Below are 21639 nucleotides of genomic sequence, written 5' to 3' on the forward strand. Positions count from 1 at the left end.
GTCAAGCAAGGGTGGAATTAACTTGCTCGATTTAATCATTTACCATTTGATTTTGGAATTCCCCCTGGCACAGTTATATCAATTGGTTTGTTTAACTATTGGACATATTTCTGTAAGCATTGGAAATCTTTTGTTTCCATGAAAAAATAAATTATCATTGAGAAGTCATGTAGTACTTGGATCTGTTTCCTCATTGACTGTACTTTTACTGTTTATAATGACTTCCTAGATAATTGTTTATTGAAATACAATGCCTTTAACCGGATGATCTGCTATTTTAATTATTCATGCTGTAATTGGCAAGGGCTTGGCTGTGTTCCCAGGCGTTAATCCACATTTACATGTGTACGACTTGGTTCATCCCAAATTATTGACCTCAGCAATGGTAAAACAAGGAACATTTGAAACTGAGTTTCACCTCGTTTACTCAACAAAACCAGGGACATCACATGCAGTTGCTTGCTCGGTATCACATAAGTAGAGGACTTTGATGTAGGTTAAACATAATATTTATATATTGTAAAGCTACATTCTGCAATGTAATACATCAGGGAGATGTTGCTATCAGAAAAATATGAATTTTCAGACCCAAATGTTACACAATATCTGTAAAATGTGTGAAAAAGGTTAAAAGGTCTAACAGCCTAGCCTTGTCTGACCTGAGTGCTTATTTTTATTGCTTAGAATGCAGTTTTGTATTTTGCTCCTGAATTTTCATTTGTCACTTCCTCCGGGCAGCACAGAGTGCTGGATGTTGGTACATGCGCTCACTTACATTATAATGTCCTTCCCTGTCTAAATTGAATTATGTACCTATTTTGGTCCAAAAAAAAGCTTTACAATGAGAATCTCCTAAGTTCAATCAGATTTATGTCCATTACGAGCTGTGTGTGGTCATATGTCAGAGGATATGTGTCAGAGAGACTGCATTGCGATACCGATGACTGACCTTGTGATCTGATAATGTCATACAGTAAAGAACCAGGGGATGAGGCACTGCAATGTTCCTATCCAGCTGCATAGAGCATAAGATGCATTGACATGACATTGCAGCATCATGAAAACAATGTGCAGAGACCATGTTGATTGCATCAGTAAGGAAAATTAGTAAAATTCATGATATCATCCTAAAACAGATGTGGCATTTATTGATGAAAAGACAGTCCACTCATCTAGATCACAGAAAATGGTATTTTGCTCATCGTACCACGGTCGTTTCTAGTATGTAGGCATGCAGATGGATTCAGTTTAATTTGCAGCAGCAGAGATCTTGCTTTTAGATCTCTTTAGATGCTGCTAAAGCTCTTGCCAGGGCTCTACAGTGCGAGTACAGTATTTCACTCGCATTTGCACCTAAAAACGGATATGCCCAAACCGGAAAAAAGATTACATAGATTACATAACAAGATTACAACCTATCGTAATCTTTTGTTACAGACGCGACATATCAGCCAGATACAAGACAACTGTGATTATTAAACGTGAGCAGAATGTGAAGTGGTAACGTCACCTCAAGCCCTCAGTACAGCCACTCACTGGTGGTTGCAGATACACTGACCACAGCTCGACCAACAGAATTGCCACAAATATATGTTTTTTTTAAAACTAGCCATTTTTACTTGCATGCAAACACGTAGCGATCCCTGTAGCTGCTTCACAATAAAAGCCTCCCGCTGGTTCACCGATCGAAAGCTTTTAATATGAAACAGCGGCCTTTGTGTCTAGTAGGCATGGACCAGTGTGTGATTTTGGTGTGATTTGTTTTTGCACAGATCCCTTAAAAGAATCAAGGAGGAGGAGGGACAAAAGAAAAAAAAAAAACATAATAAATTATAGAAAATTTAAAAAGTATCCAGTACACAGAAAACCATCTGAAAATAGCGAATCATGTGACACATGTTATCACATCAACCAATGATTGCAGGAACGCAGATCTTAGTGAGACAGTCTACAGAAGAGGCACAAAACCCAGGTGAATCTGGGCACAGCTACACTCATACAGACATTAAAGGTGCAATACACAACATTCAGCCACCAATATCTGTATGTAAATGCTGTCAAGACTAGGGTGAGGGAAAAGACTTTATCGAAACCCACGCAAATGATGTTTGCGTGATTGCAAGAATAAGTATGTTTTTAGTCTAGATTTGAAGATTTCAAGAGAAGTAGCTTCCCTGATAGTAAGAAGTAGCTGGTTCCAGAGATAGGGAGCTTGGTAGGAAAACTTGACTGCCTAATGATTTTTTCTTGATTCTAGGAACAGTAAGATAGGCAGCGTCATACACACACATTCACACACACACACACACACACACACACACACACACACAAACACACACACACACACACACATAAATATTGATGTAATAAACTATTCGTTAATAAACTCTGTTTTACTTGAACATTTTTCACTGTGCTCCTAAATTTCTTTGTGTGCTCCTAAATTTGGTGAACTTTAGTTTGGTGAACTGAAACGGTGAACTTTTTAGTGAAATGTCACAGCGTTGTGTTTATCCAACTTCTGCTTTTCTACTGCTAATTTTCTACTACTACTAGAACTACTGCTACTATTCTACTACTGTTTGAGCAGATCACCCAAAGGGCGTCATTTGGCTAATGACATCAATGAGTGGGTAAGGGTTGGTTGAGTTCCTTATGGAGTCTGGTCTGGCAGACTGACAGGAGGCCTATTAACTTTTACATTCATGACTAACGCTGGTCTGTCTTGCTGCCCACTCTGCTGCAGGCTCCCACAGTCATCCAGCCAGACATGACAGCTGTGGTAGATACTGAAGCCTTTGCACTATCAGGCATCAGAAGTTGTCATGTCTGCTGGCGTACGCTTGGCTTTCACTGGGATTAGTGCAGACAAGCTAAAAAAAATTCCATATGGCACAATGAGGCCAACATACCACCACACCAAGACCTCTGGCCCCAAGTCTGGTGGGTCATAGTTGGGGTGATTCACTAGTGAGAGTGGCAGCGCCTCCAGCCATGCGTCTAATGAATATTAAAATAATAAATTTAGGAATGAAGAGATATGACGCATGCCGTATACCTCCTCTTGACTATTATCCAGATAGACAGTTTACATCTCGCAGAAAGTTTCTTAAATGTCACATATTTATTATGTCATGGTTGCAAAGCCATGCCAAGCTTTTGCTGGCATTTAAATTTAAGTTCAGTGAAAAGGTTGTGGATGATGGCATGGTTTAGAGGTGAACATATTGTCCTTGCCATGATAGTAAAATGTCACTTTGATTTGGAGAAATACTGTAACAACAGTCAACAATGGCTGAGTGATGATTTCAGCAAAATACAGAGTATATATATAACACAACAATTTCATAAAACACTGGAGAAACATTACAGCGCAGTAGGTTGTAGGACCTGGGTCAAGTACTGTTGGCAAATAGTCGGCATTTGTTAATCTCCTTGGTGTAGCAGATGGATGGGGTTTATCCACAGGGCTGGGAAGGGTTGTGTCTTTGAAAGAAACTGACAACAGTGCTGGAATATGTTGCAGTAGTTGCCTGAATCAAAGTACATCAAGCCAGTTAACCAAGACAGACTCAAAATACTCTGAAGCAACATGTCAGGCTAAAATAATACTGTTTTAATTTTTGTCTTTATCAGCATCACACATCAAAAATTACTGTACAGATGAATGAGTTCTCATTGTTAGGTTGTTTCTTATTCCTCAAATACATTGCATGACATGAGTTTGCAGTGATTCTTGGAAGAAGTCTTATTTGTGCCCTTATGAACCAGTGTATGTCTGCAGGCAGGCTGCATCTATTTGTGACTCAAATCCACTGTTGAATATTTATCACTCAGATGTGCTTTCATGTTTTTATTTTAATGTGCTGAAGTGTCTGAGCGTATTATTCGGCTGACTGTGGATCTTATCTCGGTCTCGTAATTGAAACTTGAACAAGATGAACATGTATTCTTCAAAGTCTTAATGAAATTGATCCAAAATAGTTTCCTCAAATCAGCTGTACAAATCATTTGGAGTGGACTAAACAAGGGAGAGGTCAGAACCGCTGACATTTAGCTTTCAGCTGGGGTTCTTCTCCGGAGTCATCCTACCAGAAAAATTGATTTAAAGTGCCAGACATTTTACATGGATGACATGAAACACAGACAGACCCACACAGGCTCAACCTTTGACAAGTAAAAGATAGCTTCTTGGCTTGACTTTTGGCATTGCTCTGTGTGGTTTGACTTTTTATTGATAGATTCCCACAGTTTTGTCATAAGAAATTGGTGGTGGGTGGTGGTAGAGGGAGGAGGGGTTGGTAAAAGTTTATTAAAAAAGAAGTATTTTTATGTGTTTACTGGTAAAGGCTCAAATGTAGCTAAAATGTTAACTGAATTTCCAGAAAATCTGCTAAAGACAATCAAAATTAATGCATGTTTCCATCCACTGCCGGTGTGTGAATATTTGGAGTTGGGTCATCGAGATAAACCACTGGTGAGACTAATTTTCCAGTCAGGGGCCAGTGAACCATTGTAGAAAAAGAGAGTGAATCAAGATGACTTAAGAGTGCCAGTAAAACCTCAGACGGTGAAAAACAATGTAGAACACATGATGGAAATATGGTATTTTTGTTTGTTTCATATTAATTTGAGGAACGTTATAGTCTCCTCATCTCTCAACACAATGTTTTTGTCTGCTTCCATCTTTCATCTCGTCAGTGGATTGGAAGCCTCAGTGGATGTTTAAGTCACATGCTTCATCATCCATGCAGTACTTCATGATTTATTCACTATGTTGGTTTCCTTTGCTTTCATCGATAACCAACTTGTCCACCTCAGCAACCTCGGTTTTGTGACATTATGGAAAATGTTCTTTTCTATTTGATATGTCCTTTGGAGAAGACAGAGTAAATCCACTGCACTTCAAATTAACCTAATGGTTAACCACATGGTGTTATTTAGTAAGGAGAAATTATGTTATTAATAAAAATTCTAATTAATATTCAAATTTAATGTGAAAAACATGTTGAAAAAACACATCTGCACTCCCTGTATGAGCATGTAATAATCTTACATTTAATCTCTGAAAGACCGACAATCTCTGAAAGACAAAAATCATTTGTCAATGGATGTAGAATTAATATAAAGAAGCTTCTGTCTGACTTGTCTTTTTTTTTTTGTTCTTTTGAAAGTGGGACCTGTCTCTTCTCTTTCTCTTTTCCATGTTAATTGCACCTGGAGGACCTTATCAGATCTTTGCTGACGTCCTCCAAGGGACCTTATTTGCTTCTCCTCCAAAAAATACGCACAATGTCCATCATGTGTTTTCTGTATATTTCATGGCAAAACCCCTTGCTGAACAGTTCTGGTAATTCTACAGTTACCTAATGCAAATAAATCTGTTTTTTAGAGCTTTTTAGAATGGTCCGCCTTATGTTCACAGATGTAACTCTTTCAAAAAAATCCTCCAAGGAGCTAAAAAAATGATCCCATCCTACAAAAAATACATTTTGAGACTTGTTATAGTCGATATACTGTATTTTGTCTGTATTTTGTTGAGAGAAGAAATTTAAGAAAAACTAGATTTTAAGAATTTATAACTAGACTTTCATTATGAGACTGATATAGTATCTACAGTGTTTGCAGGTCTTTGTTTATGTTTAGGCATTTATTGTCCTGCCAATTTTGCTTTTTACCCACTAGCATGCCCCAGAACACCTAAGCAGAAATAATGTAGAAATCCCAGCTGTTGTATAAATATTTTCCATTTTGTGATCATCAGACTGAATCCTAATTTTGCCCCCTTTTCCCACTTTTTCCCAAAGGACAGTTTTTGGACCTTTGCCACTTATGAAAACTGTTCCAGTAGATGTAATCCCCCACTTACAATTTTCATGCAGCTGTGTAATATGATTAGGTTTGACTTTTATTGTGTCCATCAACATATAATTACTCTTAAACTGCTGTTCAAACAATGGCAGCTTGGTCTCCATCTTAAACCACCTTATATGCAGCACTCTTACTCAGATTCTGGGCTCCCATTGAGACAATCCCTGACAGTTCAGCTGATAAAATCAGTTACACACTGCATAACCTCGATGTTAACATCTGAACAACATCTGTGGTACTCAGCTTCAGTGTATGAGCTAATGATGCCCAATGGAGAGCGTGCACTGTGAAATACAGAATTATTTTCAGCTTCGCTGGCAAATCTGGCATCCGTGTCAGTCCCACACATGCTTGCCAGATTTCAAACAACCATGGAAATCCGCTCTGAGCCCCACAGAAAGGAGTCATATATTTGACTCTTTGCCATATCTTTGATGTCTTTTTTCAAATAGGGAGATACCCAGTGGCATAATTTCTCTGAGTCCTCTCTGTTGGAGTGCGTTATAGTTTATTTTAAAACAAGTGACTGTAATAGTTTTAGTTTAAAAACGTTGTTTCTTGCCAGTATATCAAGTTATTGTACTGTACTTACAAATTGAATTAAGTATTTAGGAACATCTAAGCTATTCTTAACATCTGCCTCTCCCCCCAAAAAATCTTACTATGATAATTGATTTGTGTTAATATATTAATTTAAGCTTGTTTTGTCACACAAATATAAACAGCCACTCATTCATGCCTGTAAAATCTACAATCAATTGTGTCCATCCTAGTCTGAGCTGCAGCGTTTATTTGGCCAGTCTGTTTTTTGGCCTCTCTCCCTGCTTTGGCTGGAGTCAAATCAATAATTAGCCAGCCTCATCTGCTTAGGTGAAATTAAATGGATGAATGACTAGAAGAAAGACAAGGAAATAAACTGTGTCAGCTGGGGTACATGTTAATGAAAAACCCAAACTGCTTTTCTAAGTTTAGGATGCCAAGAAAATGCAGTTTTTTTTTTAAAGAGGAAAGACATTAAGTTGACTCTCTGGTCAAGGTAGGGCTGAACGGTTTTGGTCAAAATGAGAATCACAATTTTTTTCCACTCAGAATTGAGATCAAGATTTTCTCCCACTGTCTCAATGCGGTAGATGAGACAGTCCCATAAGGGGCTTATATCAGTACAAACGTAGGTTATTTTTTAACTAATTTGCCTTTTGTGCAGCAATAGGTAACGAATGACAGTAACATTTTAACTACAAAGGTGGCTCACAAATCATTGAGACGGTGTTTCCTACTACGCACATGAAAAATGTTTGTGTGTGATAAACAACCTCTGCATGGTTCTGATGGCTATTGTTTTATATCAACTCTCTACAGGTTTGTACAGAGGGAACATAAAAAGGAGGATGTGGGTGTTCTGGTTAAAGTTGGGATAGAAATGCAGAGTGTGCATTTCTATGAGGAATGACGGGAAGCTGTATGACAGGTATTGTAACTGCCAGCCCTGCAGGATGGAAAGAGCAAATAATTTCCTTCATGACCTTTGCTGTAGCCAAAGTTGACATTTGACCTTCCTTTAGGGTTTTTTTAATTATATGTTGACATAGTAAGACAAATAAACACATGATGACTCAATCTATGTGTTTGTCATTTATAAATATGTTGATACACATTCCCCTCTTGATACCATAAGTGTAACCATGACAATTAATCTTGCTTTATATTCGTAACGCATTCAGTAAAATTAATTTATCATACTGTGCACTAAAACATGGTTCAATGTCAATGCTGAACATATCTGAAAATAAATTTTCCTATGTGATCTTTCACATAGGAAAGATCTGTGGGGAGTGTGATAGCATATGGTGTTACGAGCAGGATGCAAACCTTTGCAGTCAGTGCACGGCCAATTTCAGCTGTAAGCAAACTGATTCAACCACCCGGGTCATTTAGATCTCTCCACACATAATTACACTGCCAAATGCGTCTGAGAGGATCAAAGGACCACAGCTGAGTTTGCATTTAAACAGGGCTTTTGTCTGCTACAGTAGCTGATTGTGAAATTGTGTATGACAATATTTTTATTTTGCCAAATTGTTGATTATCTCAAACCTATTGCATTAACACAGTTGCAATTTCATTAATTCTAGATGATAAGTTTAAAATTAGAAACATTTTTTACTCATGTTGGTAAACTGCAATACCTGTTAAGTGGTTTGAGTATGTACTCTTAGTATCCCTCTAAGGTGTTAGCTTGGGGAGTGAACAGTCAACCAGGGAAAAGTGGATGATTTGGTGTCAGTGGTCTCATACTGTAATTTAATTGGTTAGGATTAAGAAAACTTGCTATAATATGATGGCATATTTGAGGCAATGTCAGATGAGGATCTTTTGCCAATAAATGTAACAAACAGTATTTTATTATTAAAGTCTTGTAGAGAGTCCCCCTGAAATTCCAACAAATGCTAATACCTAAATCAACAAAATAGGTCCATGCAGTAAGTATTTTCTAATCTGCTTCCACTATGGTTATGGTATATTTAAGTAATAAAAAAGTACTACTACTACTACTAATTTTCACATTGTGATTTTCACAATTCAGGAAGGAATTTCATAGAAATTAATTGATAAAAGCCAGTCGTGTAAATTTCAGAGAGGGCGGTCCCAGCTCATTGTGTGCCAGATACCTTGTAACACATCACTATCTCCTCATATCTGTCACACATCATTGATTAATTATATGATAAAAACATTAGTCACGACTTTGGTCTTCGATTTATTTAATTCTGTTTCCAACATGCAATCCGTGCAGCATGAACTGCTGCCCATCTTTACAAGTTCACCACTCAGCTTTTCTCCTTGCTACTGCCTTGTCTCATCTCTTCTGCACCTTGTCATGGCCTTTATTTCACCTCTGGAGGATAATGGCCTGTATATGAACCTCCTATTTTTGTTATCCACATTCAGTAAATGCAAAGTCTTAATTTAGAACCTAGAGAATGGGATCTATGACATAATGCAGTATAATGCCCCTTTTCATGCATCACGAAGCAAATGGAGGCATCTGACTGTGCGAAGTGGTAAGCTGACAGTGTGACAATAGTGAGGAAATAATGGAGAAAAGACATGATGCATTGAGAAAGAGAGAAAGATAAAGGCAAACAAGGAAGATAAATGTGGGACAAAAGAGATAAGAAAACTAAGATTTATGAATCAGAGATCTAAACTACTTACCTTTCGGCGAAATTCGCCGTTTTAAGGTCAAAATAGGTCACCTACGAGATTCGTGTAGACCCGAGGAGGATTGGTTAATTTTAACTTCAGAAATACAAATCCTTGGTTTGGAGCACAGAATTCCAATTATGTGGTTTGGAGCCTTCTACTCATGTAAACCCCGAGAACCTCTAATGCACGTCTTAAAGGGCATCTCGTGCGTGACCATGACAACAGCAAAACAACAATCAACAACGTTTTGATTTCTACAAACGCTAAGTCGGTGGTTTTCATGGCGCTGTTCATCTGTTTACCTCAAACCTCACACTAGGATACGGGTAAGATGAAGCATTACGCGGCAACAACGGACACCAATTAGTTTATTTGATCCGTATTTTAAACAACAGAATATTATGGTAATACTCTGTTGTTTCCTCCTTGGTAATAGCATTATTTTTTTTTATAGTTTTATTATGGTAAACAGAGACATTTATGTTACCTGTCATATGTAATCATGCATATAGACTAGATGTAAGCTTTTTATGAATTTTACCGAATACATGCGTGATAGTGGAAGAGTGTTAATGAAGAAGCTACTATAAGCAGATTTCCAATTTACTTTCTTATCTTGTTTTTGTCTTGTTGATGTATTCAGATTTATTGATGTGTTTTATTCGGGGTTGTTTTACCCTATAATGGCTGTTAGAATAAGCCTTCATGTAGATGCAAATATACTTAAAAGTAACTAGAGACGAGCATATAAAGCGAATATGTTTCAGAATTTTCTCCCAGATGGGCAAGCCCCTGGTCCTTTTTGTCGCAGTTTTTCACAGATTTCCCTCTTTGCATCCCTGATGAATAAGGACAGCTAAAGACAGGCAGTAATGAAGTGGTGATTTAAGAAAGGGGTAGCACGTAATGACAAAAAGGCTGGACTGGGGGGAGATTTTCAATCAAGAAAACGATCTAGGGGCCATTGAACCCTGACATTCCTCTTAGAGAGTGAGGGCCAGATTTGGATTAGCTTTCGCCCAGAAACAGTCTTCTCCACAATGATGTGACCAAGGAGGACATGTATCCAATTAAATGAATAATTTCCACCAGTTTTTATGTGTCTAAAGCTAGATTATCTGATAAAGTTCTTGTGGTGATCTGTGTTCGGATAGTAGCACAACTTAAGCCACTGTATGGACACCAGGGTGCATTACTGTATCACTGTTTATTTACTTTTAATAAATCCTTTTATTGTCCCCCAAATATTGATCCTGAAATTGGACCACTTTAATTACATCTTAAATTAGTCATGGAAGACTCATTTATTGCACCAATTAATTTAAATTGCATGGGGAGCCACAGTATGTACTGTGTGAATTGTATAGCCTATTGCAGGAACACAGTTTATAATTCATGATTTTAATTATTGAATTTTTTATTCCTGAGTGCTTATGCTTGATTTAATATGGTTTAAGCATTCTGCATTATTTAAGTTTATATGATATTTTTACAACATGGCCACTCAGATCTAAATGCACCTCTGGCTTCCTCTGTCAAAGCTCACTTTTACAGAGCCTTTTACAGTAATTTTATTACATGATGGAGACATCTGTGTAGTGACTAAGAGTATTCTATGAAATTGGAGATAAGACAACTAAACATAACATCAGTTGAGTCTTTCTTTGATCTAAAACACACTATTTCTGATCCACATGCACCAGTTACAGTGTACATGTGTAACACATTGTATAAAACCTCTGTAGTATTTTACAAGTGAATGCTATATTTAGTTTACATGAATCATTAATAAGGCACATTGATTTAAAAATGTGGCTGTGAGGATGTTAAAACACTCGGCCAGCTGTCGGCCTCAAAGAAAGGGCCAGATATTGAGCAAAAGATCAATTCCAGTGAGTGATTATGCATATTTAATCTCCATGTCAGGTTTATTGACTTTTGAAGCATTGTGTCATTAAGAAATTTAAGATTTCTCACTGTACTATACCAAAAGCATAAGTGAAAAAACATAAAATTGCAGCAGAATTGATTACAATATATGAGCACTATAATACATGTTCCAGCATTTGTTGTATTGTCAAAATGAACTTTTAAGAAATCAAAGTTTTATAGCTGCACTAAGATAAGCAGGTCAACAATCTCATCTGTCATAGAAGAGATGTCCAACACTTGAAAGTGAGACCTCTTGTGGATCTTGAACTATTTTCCAACTGGCTTTCAGGTTCACTATAGATCCTCATTCAATTCTTATGATGTCAGAGCATGCATGGCTAGCTGCAGTTAGCATCCATTAATGGATGTAATGGATGTAAGGTGGATGTCCTTGAAATGACAGAGGAGCAGACGGACGATCTGAGAGTGCAGAGGAGGAGGCAAATTGAGTTGGACAGGAGATGTTGTCATCAGCTCTGTTGGGATGTCGCTAGTTGTCAAAGTCCCCTCTCAGGTCAAAGGTCTTTTCTTCTTTTTAATTATTACTATGCACTGTGATGTGCTGTTTCTCTAGTCAAGTGATTCTGTGCTCTGCATGTTTTTTTTCCCATGGATAGTTTCAAAAAGCAAAATGACCAGAGGGTATTTTCTTACCTGACTGAACCAATTTACTTGTTTTTCACACTGTGTAGAATGACCTCATACTGGGGCCCCATGATCTTATGTTACATGATTGACAGCTGCCCTTGCCCTGCGTTGTGTCTCACCAGAGGATCAGTGGATGTTGTGGCCTTGTGAGGGGTGAGTTGCCATAATGCAGCCCAGAGACGGGGTGAGCTGGCTGCCGCGTCTCAGGGGATCACAACACGGTCACACAAGAGAAATTACTGGGGTGAGGGGCAGATGAAATGATTTCAGCACCTCTGAATTAAACATGGTCCAGAGAATACAAACAATCCACAGGCTGCCTCAGTACAAATGCAGAAATATTCACAGAGCCTTTTACAACTAAGGAATACACGGTCTTTCTAGGTGTGAATTGTGTTGAATGTTAAAGGGGGGGAAGTATTTGTTCTCAGCGCCACTGAATTAAACATGCTTCACAGAATGGGCACAATCTACAGGCCTCCCCATCACAAAAAAGCACACTGCCATCCAAAGGGATAATACACACAGGATTTCCATGCATGTAATTTAACTGAAATTTAAAGGGGATGATTCTCTATTTGATCTCTGAACTGCTGAATTAAACATGCTCCAAAGACCAGGGACAATCCAGAAGCTGTAGGGTGCTTTTTTCCAATTTTGAATTGTGCTGTATTATATATATTTTATATATTTTTTTCAAGCAGAGGGCTTTCTGGAGACTCTAGTTTTCTTCATCTAAATCTGGGCGTTGTGGCATGTGTTTTCAGCTAATGTTTAAAATCCCCATCAGATTTGCAAGATTTAGTGCTGCAAACAAAAGATTTGGTCCGTGCCTCCTGTCTGCACTCTTAATCTTCTTTAGAGTTTCACTCGCGTCCCTTTTTAATCTGGACCCCTGGCCGGTTTCCCTCATTGACATGATCTTTAATTTTTTTGCTGCGTGCCAGAAGACAACAATGTTATTTTTAATTTGAAGTGAGGGTTTGTTAATTATCAGTGAACCATCTTTCAGTGTGAGAAACCTGTTCGCATTTAATTCTTTTCTGTCTGCCTGCCATTCAGAATGAGAGCTTGATGAATCTTCTATGCAGTGATGCTGGTCTTTTGTCTCTGTCAGCTGTGAGATATTTGCTCGGTGACTGAAGGGATAGACAGTGGGAGCAGAGCTGTGTATTGCAGACCTTGCTTATGCAGTTCAAACAAGACCCGGTATTTTATATGCAGTGTGTATCTGACTGACAGCGTGCATGTCAGCAGTGCGACCCTTCTCATCAAACCCTCATTTGGGACTTGTCGAAATCCACTTACCACTCAGACATGAATGGTTAAGCTCTTCCACTGATCCTCTTCTTCTCTTTAGGGGGGCCCGGGGCTGTCTATCTAGACTGGGCCCTTAGGTGCTCTGGAACAGCATTCCCTCTCTCTCACACTCTCACACATTTTTCATTGGTTTATTACATTTCACTGCTGTCACGTGAAACTCTTGCTACCCTATTACACCGATTTTCATATTTTTACTTGCATTGGTTTTGACGTTTTTGTACCACTTGAGCTAATCAATCATCAAGCTAAGAAAATGCTTCTTTGTTACTTTCTAAAACATAATATATACAGTGTTTTCACCCAACAACAGCTTTCTAAATGGTACACTGCATTTTGTCAGTTTTTTTATATATTTTGGTCTCTTAACACTCAACCCACAATACATTTGTCAGATCATAGGCAGTTTGATATCAGCATACATTTTAGTGTAATCATTTTTGTGTAAATATAATATTAATGTGTGATATACATGTTTACATAATAACATATAGGTAACATTTTTCAGATTTTCATTTCTGTGACGATTAACTAATCAAATAATAACGTATTCTTTTGTAACACACAGTCAACAAATACTCGTGTCACGACAAGGTTTTGCCGCAGAACCTGCAAAATTCAATTCAGTTGAAATTTTCCATGTGAAGTGATACTGCGGCTATTGATAGGTGCCAGTCCTTCCACAGACACAGAATCGTGTCTGTCACTCTCTTGAGCACAGATTGATCTCTGCGGGGATCAAAGCTTAGATGAATGAATTGACGGTGATAGGAAAGGAGCTGGCTGACGGGGAGGAACGGCGTCCATCTCTGGCCCCCCCTGTGCACCGAGGTGACGAGCAGCCCGCCGCTGTGTAGCCAGGCGGAAAACTGCCCTTTCTGGCATGAGCTGCCCTTTGGCACCGTACGCAGAACGTAGACCTTCGCCATCTCTACCTTCCATCTGCAGCTCAACATAATCTGCAGCCTCCTGCCTCAGATCTGACACTGACATTGTTACCTCCTGCTGCTACTGCTGCTCCTCCTGCTGCTCTGGAGTCAGTGGTCAGTTATTAGGATTAAAGACAGTAAGGTTATGATTAGACAGAGGGCTTTTAAATCCACGCTTAATCTCACTGACTAATATGAGGACCAAACAAGGTCACCGCCCCGATACTTAAGGATATGTAAAGATGCCTTTGTTGACATGTAGACACACTCCAGCAGGGAGCAGAGGAGGACAATCCCATTGCTGCTTCCTCCTTCTACTGTAGCACTCTGATTGCACATTGACCAGTATTCAGTCGTCCATTAGTACACTGAGAATTTCTTGACATCACTACTCTTTGTTTAGTTTAGTTTCTACTTAAATGTGCCCAGTTTACTTGGCTTTTCAACTGGCCCTCAGTCTTCTATCATTGGCACATCAGTAAGCACTTGAAAGCTGTTGATGCAGCGTTACTATTTGCTGCCATCTGCTGGTGGAGAGACTGCTAGTGTACAGAAAGATTGTATGGTACCTCAGCCTATTTAACATTTTGAAAGGTTTGTTTGGGCTAATCTAGAATAGACATGTTTGTTTGTTATATTTTATTCTATTTTAATGTTGATTAGTTGCGTTTATGAAAAATTGATGGGAAAGATGTGAGCACACAGACTTTGTATGCCATCTAAAGTGTAATCTACCTCGTTGCCAGTGTTAAGTATTTACGTTAACCTGCTTGGCTACCAGGATGCTCTTTTGTATGCCCACGTTTGTGTCATACATTCACATTCATCAGGTCATGTTATACTTTTTCTCTTATCTAGTATCAATCACTCATTGATAAATCAACTTGATTGACATATTTTTAAGAGCTGCCATTTATTTTTCCCAGACTATGTTCCAGTAGAAGCCTCTGGAACTGCATTTGGGATTAAAAAACTGTTTCAAGTACCAAACCAATGGGATTCCTTAAAGAAGGTTAGCTTTTTCTTCAGGATGACCCTCCAAAACTATCCAATGGTAGGGAAACTTTAAGGGTACCCTGTGGAGTTTTGACCACTAGTAGAGCTATGGAGTTATGTTTTTACACTCGATACACTTTCCTGCCACCGATTTAATTATGTTCCACTGATCGACAGCTGATGGCCGTAACATGAAGAAGCTGTATGTGCCCGCAACGTTAATGAAGGAGACTCCAAGATGTAAAATATAACCTGACGCGCCAGATGGTTCGTTAAACACAACCATCTGAGAAGTCGTCCTTGGAAACTGTTTGGAAAAGGGCAGGTACTTTCAAAAAGTACTTGGCAGGTGATTGGATGAACCATATGTCCAGCACCGTCTTACCCTTGCGAGGCAGCTGGATTTGCGAGATCACGCAAGAATCCTTATAGGATGCTGATTGGTCTGAACCACTGGTGGTTGGGTTGGGACACAAGCGTATAACTTGAAGCCCGACAAGATGGATTCTCGTGTGATCTCATGAATCCAGCTGCCTCGCAAAGTAATGTAAAATATGCATAATTTTAAAACATTAAAAAAATCTGCTTGGCAAATATTTTCTGAGGAAGGAAATGCATTCTCAATGTTTGAGATCAGCGTGCCCTGGAATCCTACTGGTTAAGGCACATACCACATAACCACGATATCTGCGGTTCAAAGCTGCCTTACCCAGCATGTCATACCCCTCTCTCTACCCCAGTCTCTGGTCTCTCTGTACTTTCAGCTATCAAAAAAATAAAGGATATAAAAGGCCAAAATATACAGTCTTGATTCCTGATTGTATATTTTCATGGGCTGAGTGTGTGGACACTACCACAAACAATTGTGGTTGACCTTTTTTGACTATGCATTCATTTACTGTGTTTGGTAGACCCCAAGGATATACACAATGCATTTTGATGATAAACACTGTATGTAAAAATAGCTTTTATTTATTTGCAAGAAAACTCAGGCTTTCTTTCAAATTAATAAGTCATTCACAACAATCATAATGTCACACGTGTAAGACGAGGAAAAATGTGCAAAAACATGAAGATTGAATTGCAGGTTTTATATAACTGTGGTCAGAGAGAAACCTCCATATCAGCAGAGGGAGACATAACTGGCTAATATTCAACATTTCTTATAAATCCAACTTCAGCCTGACACATCACTCTAACCTTGTTGCAGACATAAACACGCAGACTCACTCTCACACATTTAAACACAGCAGAGGTGGTGGTTTATTTGAACATGTGAGTCAGCCAGTCCCCGTGGGCCGCAGCTGGAGAGAGTAGAGCGCCCCACCCAGCAGCACCAGCGTCATATGTGGTTGCAAATCACCCAGCCTCCCCTCACCAAACTCCCTCTGATTTATGCATGTCGGACACCCCTCCCCTTCACTTCAGGATGTATTGTTCTCCACTCAGTGAACTGAGTTAAGTTTCTATACGGAGCCTTTTCACTTACAGCAGTGCGGTGGAACTGAGGAGCAACTAGTGCTGGGTAGCTACTGTTGGCAGCCAGATGCCTGTTTGTGGTGAGTGTATTTTTATGTTTGCACTGGAATGTGATCCAATGGTTGCAGCTGGTAATTTTCTGTAGGTTCAGTGGGGAGAATTTCAATTTATATATCCTTTTACATTTTAAGCTTTCTCTATGGGCTTGATTTCTGTCTTACTCTGTTAAGGCTTTCATTTAGAACAAAAAGCTAAAACAAGTCAATGCTTGTTCTCACATGATCTTTTGTAACATCCCTCAATACTCTGTTTAAGAGTATTGAGTTGTTCAAGACATCCACAATAGCCTCTGATGGCACAGCCAGTGATGTTTTAGCTTAACATTGTTTGTTGAACTAAAATGTTATGGTGACATTAGATCAAAATTAAGTTAGATGGATTGACAGCTGAATGTCAAGGTTTTATCAGGTACATGTGTTTGATCAGGCTTAATAGTTTTCAACATTGGATACATTATTTTGAATAATTACAGCAGACAGGATAAAGCATAGACACTTTATTGTGGATAGGTTTTACTAAGTCCTGTCTGGTAAAAATGCTGCTCCGCTACATCATCCCAGCTGTGGTATTATCTGGAATATTTTTCCTGACAAACTAACTATATACAGCGCTTAAAGTTCTCAAACACCATGCCTGCTTTCAGGCATAAAGCAGTTTTAAATTCATATAATACTTAATTCAATACATTATACACATTTCCTCCTGGACAACTTTTCAGGCTCACATATGTTTTCTTGCTTTAATCCGTGTATATAGGTCAAAATGGATTTGACTTAAAGTTTACTCTACCAGGACATTTCAGAGAAATAAGTCATAGAAAATTTGTGATCTTGCTTGAACAGTCTGATACTCTTGATATTGACTTCTAATGCAAGACTTACTTACAGCATCTCTGGGTCAAAGCAGAATAAAGTGATACAAATTATTTGCTGATGTACTTTGTGACCCAGGTTTGGTTGCCTTAAATGGTTGAGACATGACAGAGGAACTGTAAAAACACTCATTAGACGCTCTGGGCCCTGGGGGCACGTGGATCTTTTGTCTGCCTATGAGATGCTCTGCGCCTGAGAAATGTGACACCACACTCTCCTTTTCAAGCCTCTGTGGTTTGATGTCTCATGCTGCAGTTTTGGCTTAGAGACCATTAATTTGGAGACAGAGGGAATATAAAGCAGACTGGAATATTTTCCCAAAACTCCCTTTTTTTTGTAAGAAATGTCCTCATGAAAGTGGAAATCATATTGTTTATATGATTGAATATCCAGGTCAGTTTGTTTTCCATAAGATGTGTTTACATTTATGTGTAACAGAGACGTATACATGCACCGTGTCTAATAAGCACTCAGGGCTATGCAATATCATGTGGCTGTGTTACAATAGGCTGTTTATGTGGATCAGTGGCAGTCTGGGGCAAAAGAGTTGCTGCAGCCAGGCACAGTGCAGAGCTTCTCAGTCGGCCTCAGCCTCGTTTCTTAACTGTATGTAAAGCAGCCAGATTTTCAAGCCATTTTCGACCCGAGGCCATGTCATTTACCAAATGAATGGCCCTCCTTTCTGGACAGTTGAGCCAGTTACAGTCTATCATGCCACGAGACAAGTGAGCCCACAGTATTACTTTTCACTGCAGAGGACTGTTTTCAACGGACTCATTTGCATACCCTCAGGGCATGGCACGAGTGAAGCATAATAATAATACATGAAACAGTTTATGGACATATTTGATGGCTGTTACTAAAGATTAAATACAGCTTGTGTTCATCTTTCCAGTCTCAAGTCATGACTAAGCATGATGAGGAACTGTCTTCCTACATGTTGTTTTACCAACAAAAGGATCTTTTTTTGTACTGCGTACTCTCACTGCTCTGCTGTAGTTTTATGACAGAAGTATTTTAGTCATGGACATATCTGCAGGAAATAGTTATCAAATCTGCAACATAATTATTGATCAGATAAGATTAACAGAAATTATTTTGCAGACTTTATATTACTGTTTCTTATCTAACACAACTCTAGCACAGCTAGGAGATTGCCCACATTTATTCAGATGTTGAAATTACTTGTTTATGTGAGTTTTGCACAGTAATACACCCTCAGAATTTGTTTAATATTCTATCACCACCTTCACTGTGCTCTAAAGTAGAAAAATATGCTTTCTAAAACAACATAAGTCTGGATAAGTTACTTCTTTATTCTTCAGAGTGCTCATAAAAGCTAGATCAGATAACAAAAAACATAATTTGATGGAATCAGAGGAGCAAAAATTGACTAAAAATGTAATGCTCTTGCCAAGGAAACCAGCCCCAATGAATTGTTTTTGGTCCCATGGGTCATTAGGTCATAAAACTCAGCAAAACTTGTCTTTAAATGATTTATCTCTTACGTGTCTTCGTCCTACACTGTAAAGTGAGGTAGCACAATTGTAGGAAACTAAAGGGGGTTACATCCAAGGGTGTGTGCTCTGTGTCGGGACTCATCTGACTGAGTGATTCTGCTTCTTGTGATTTACGGTAGACTGAACTGTGGCCTCTCAAGCTGACTCCTGATGCCTCTAAGAAAGCTGAGTGAGAGTCACACGGTGCTTCCTCTGGCCAGGGGGTCAGGTTTGAGGAGGGCTGAGGACGTGGAAGGGGTCACTGGGCAGGAAGACAACAAGCTGGTGAAGACAGAGGCAATATCACAGCTGGACGTCTCTGATGCTTTTACACTCCTGGTGCTTTATCTTGATGTTTCCTGTGCTGTTTGTGTTGCTGGTGGCCGTACTAAAGCTTGAAACAATAGGTTATCATGACAGTGGTCAGTGTTTACAGTGTTTGCCTGCTGTTTTGGCGTCTTGCTCAACCTCTGTGGGATGTCGTTTTCCTTCTCTGGTCCGCGGTCATATCTGTGTGAGTGTTTGAATACCTCTTTATCTCTTTCAGGATGGCTCGGTGGGGAACCTTGATGACCTGGTTCAGGAGTACTCCCAGTATTACGGCACCTCCCTCAGCGACGTGTGTGAAAGGATGGAGGAGCTACGGAAACGCAAAGTAGTGCAAGATACAGAGATGGTAAATAGTCTTATCAGTGGTTTTCTAGTCCGTTAAGACCTTGACTCATCAAATAAAATCGAATGTCTCAGCACTAAATTGTTGAGGTTCTTTCTGCTTGCCAGTTTACCACACTTGCCACACTAAGAAATAGCTCAACATTTTGGAAAATATGCTTATTCGCCCTCTGGCTGAGAGTTGGAGAAGAGGATTGCTACCACTCGCATATCTGTAGCTTCATATTCAGATATGATAAGCTACAGTCAGCAGACAGTTATCTTAGGTTAGTATAAAGACTGGAAACAGGGGAAGGTAACAAAAAAGTACCTGCCTTAATGTTGTTCTCTAGTTGTGTTGCGTTTGCCTTCAACCTGAAGTAGCCTATAATTTGGCTCCGGAGTACAGATGAAATCATGCCTTTTTGTCACGTGGCACATTTTGCTGACGTGCCATAAATAAATGTCAAATAAATAACAAATCTTAAAAAAAGTTTCTTTAAAATCAGCCAATGAAACTAATTTATGTTCAAACACTTTTGTTCGTAGCGCAGCAAACAGCAGAGATCATAAACTATGACGCATAATTAACTGGTGTTATTCCATAACGCGGCCTGGCCGATTCAGTCAGCTGAATATTATTTCTATTTCTGTGTTATGATGACACTATAATTTACTCCTCCACTTCCCCTGCCTGTGTGTTTCAGGGAAAGGTTGACTCAGTGGCCACATCACTGCAACTCCGCTCTCAGATCCAGGTGAGTGTCCGGCTCTGAGTGTGTCAGACCCCAGGAGAAGGCAGCTTCCTCTTCTGTGCGTCAGCAGACAGGCTGATAAGAGGTCATGGATTTGCCGTGTCCTTTGGTTTTTGCTTGGGATAATCATGACAAGGCACAAAGTAACATTTTACAGACTTATGCAGAGAGCTGGCCTTGAAAGAAATCCTAAAAAAAATCTAAAATATGGTAAAATGTTACAAATCTTATGTGGTATTTTGTAGATTTGTTTTACATAAAGTGTAACATAATTTGTAACTACATGAATACCTGAAATTCCTCTTTTGTTATTCCTTAATTACAGGCTATTCACTGTGTACGAGCTATCTCATTAGCTATATCATTTTTCTGCAGACCTTTAAAAGGAAAGTGACATCATTTAAATTCATCTGTAGCCGGAAAAGGAGTATTTATATCCCTTTTTTTTTTAATCTAAGATTGGAACACAACACAAGCTGTAACTCAAAACTAACTTTTTAAATACAGCTCAGTAAATTGGACAATTGCCTGTGTACATATTCACATTTATACTTTTTTCTTTAATCCTTTCTAGGAATCTCTTGGACTCAGCAGCACCACATCCACTCCAGAGATAGAGAGAAAGTAAGAAAAACCAACTGCTACTACTCCTTTTAGTAGTACAAGGGACTGTTATAAGTACCCATAACTATTTTAATAGATAAGAAAGATGACTGGAACTATATGAGGAGTATTATCATGCCAAGATAATGTGTAATGTTGTGTTTTACAGACAACATAATTATCATTAAATACAAGTCATATCACTTTTGGGAGCTAAAACGTGATTACTCCTCCATGTATCATCTCCTTGTCAGCCTGTGGACTCGTGCATTTCCTCTGCTTCCTGGTGCCCTCCAGTCAACTTTTTTTTTTATGAAGCATTTCTGTGTCACCTCCAAACTTCCTTCCTTCCTCCCATTGTTTCCTTTGAAGGATTTCAAAGATTAGTCATATTCTGTCATTGGAAAGCTGAATTTAATTAAAGAATTTGAGTGATGACTACTGACATTGCAACATATTTATAAAGCATGTTGATTTTATTATGACTGGATCCTGAAAAATGAGCAATATCCAAGTTTTCGATGACTTTACAATTATTAGAAACAGACCAGTTTTATTGAGAACTTGGATGGGAACACAACAGACAAATCTGCTTCTATAATTTATGTATTCGAACAGGATTCACAGGAAACTTGCACTGCCCTCTAGTGGGACAAGTACATAGTAATGTTGAAGGGAACTGATGGCTACCAGCATCAGCAACAAGTAGGGTTCCTTCTTGGAGACTAAAATCATTATATTTTTATCAATATCTAATACGTTTAAATTAGTTTTGTTTACATAAACCTCTGCAAATTTTGCTCGTGCGTATTTTTCT

At 38.8% G+C, this 21639-nt stretch overlaps 1 protein-coding gene across 6 annotated transcripts in view; it reads left to right on the plus strand.

The window, feature by feature from the left end:
- Window positions 1–21639, plus strand: part of sash1b (SAM and SH3 domain containing 1b) — a 54544-nt gene that overhangs the window by 21880 nt on the left and 11025 nt on the right. For 4 of the 6 annotated variants that reach the window (XM_044374269.1, XM_044374270.1, XM_044374272.1 and 1 more), the window contains exons 3-5: window positions 19361–19489; window positions 20172–20222; window positions 20794–20843. In XM_044374269.1, coding sequence (XP_044230204.1) covers window positions 19361–19489; window positions 20172–20222; window positions 20794–20843 — 230 coding nt within the window. Of the gene's footprint in view, window positions 1–15518; window positions 16463–16518; window positions 19153–19360; window positions 19490–20171; window positions 20223–20793; window positions 20844–21639 lie in introns of those variants that run through there. The other 2 variants (XM_044374275.1, XM_044374271.1) reach the window with 2 other exon arrangements.

This window comes from Thunnus albacares, chromosome 15 (assembly GCF_914725855.1).
Source record: "Thunnus albacares chromosome 15, fThuAlb1.1, whole genome shotgun sequence".
NCBI classification, from domain to species: Eukaryota; Metazoa; Chordata; class Actinopteri; order Scombriformes; family Scombridae; genus Thunnus; species Thunnus albacares.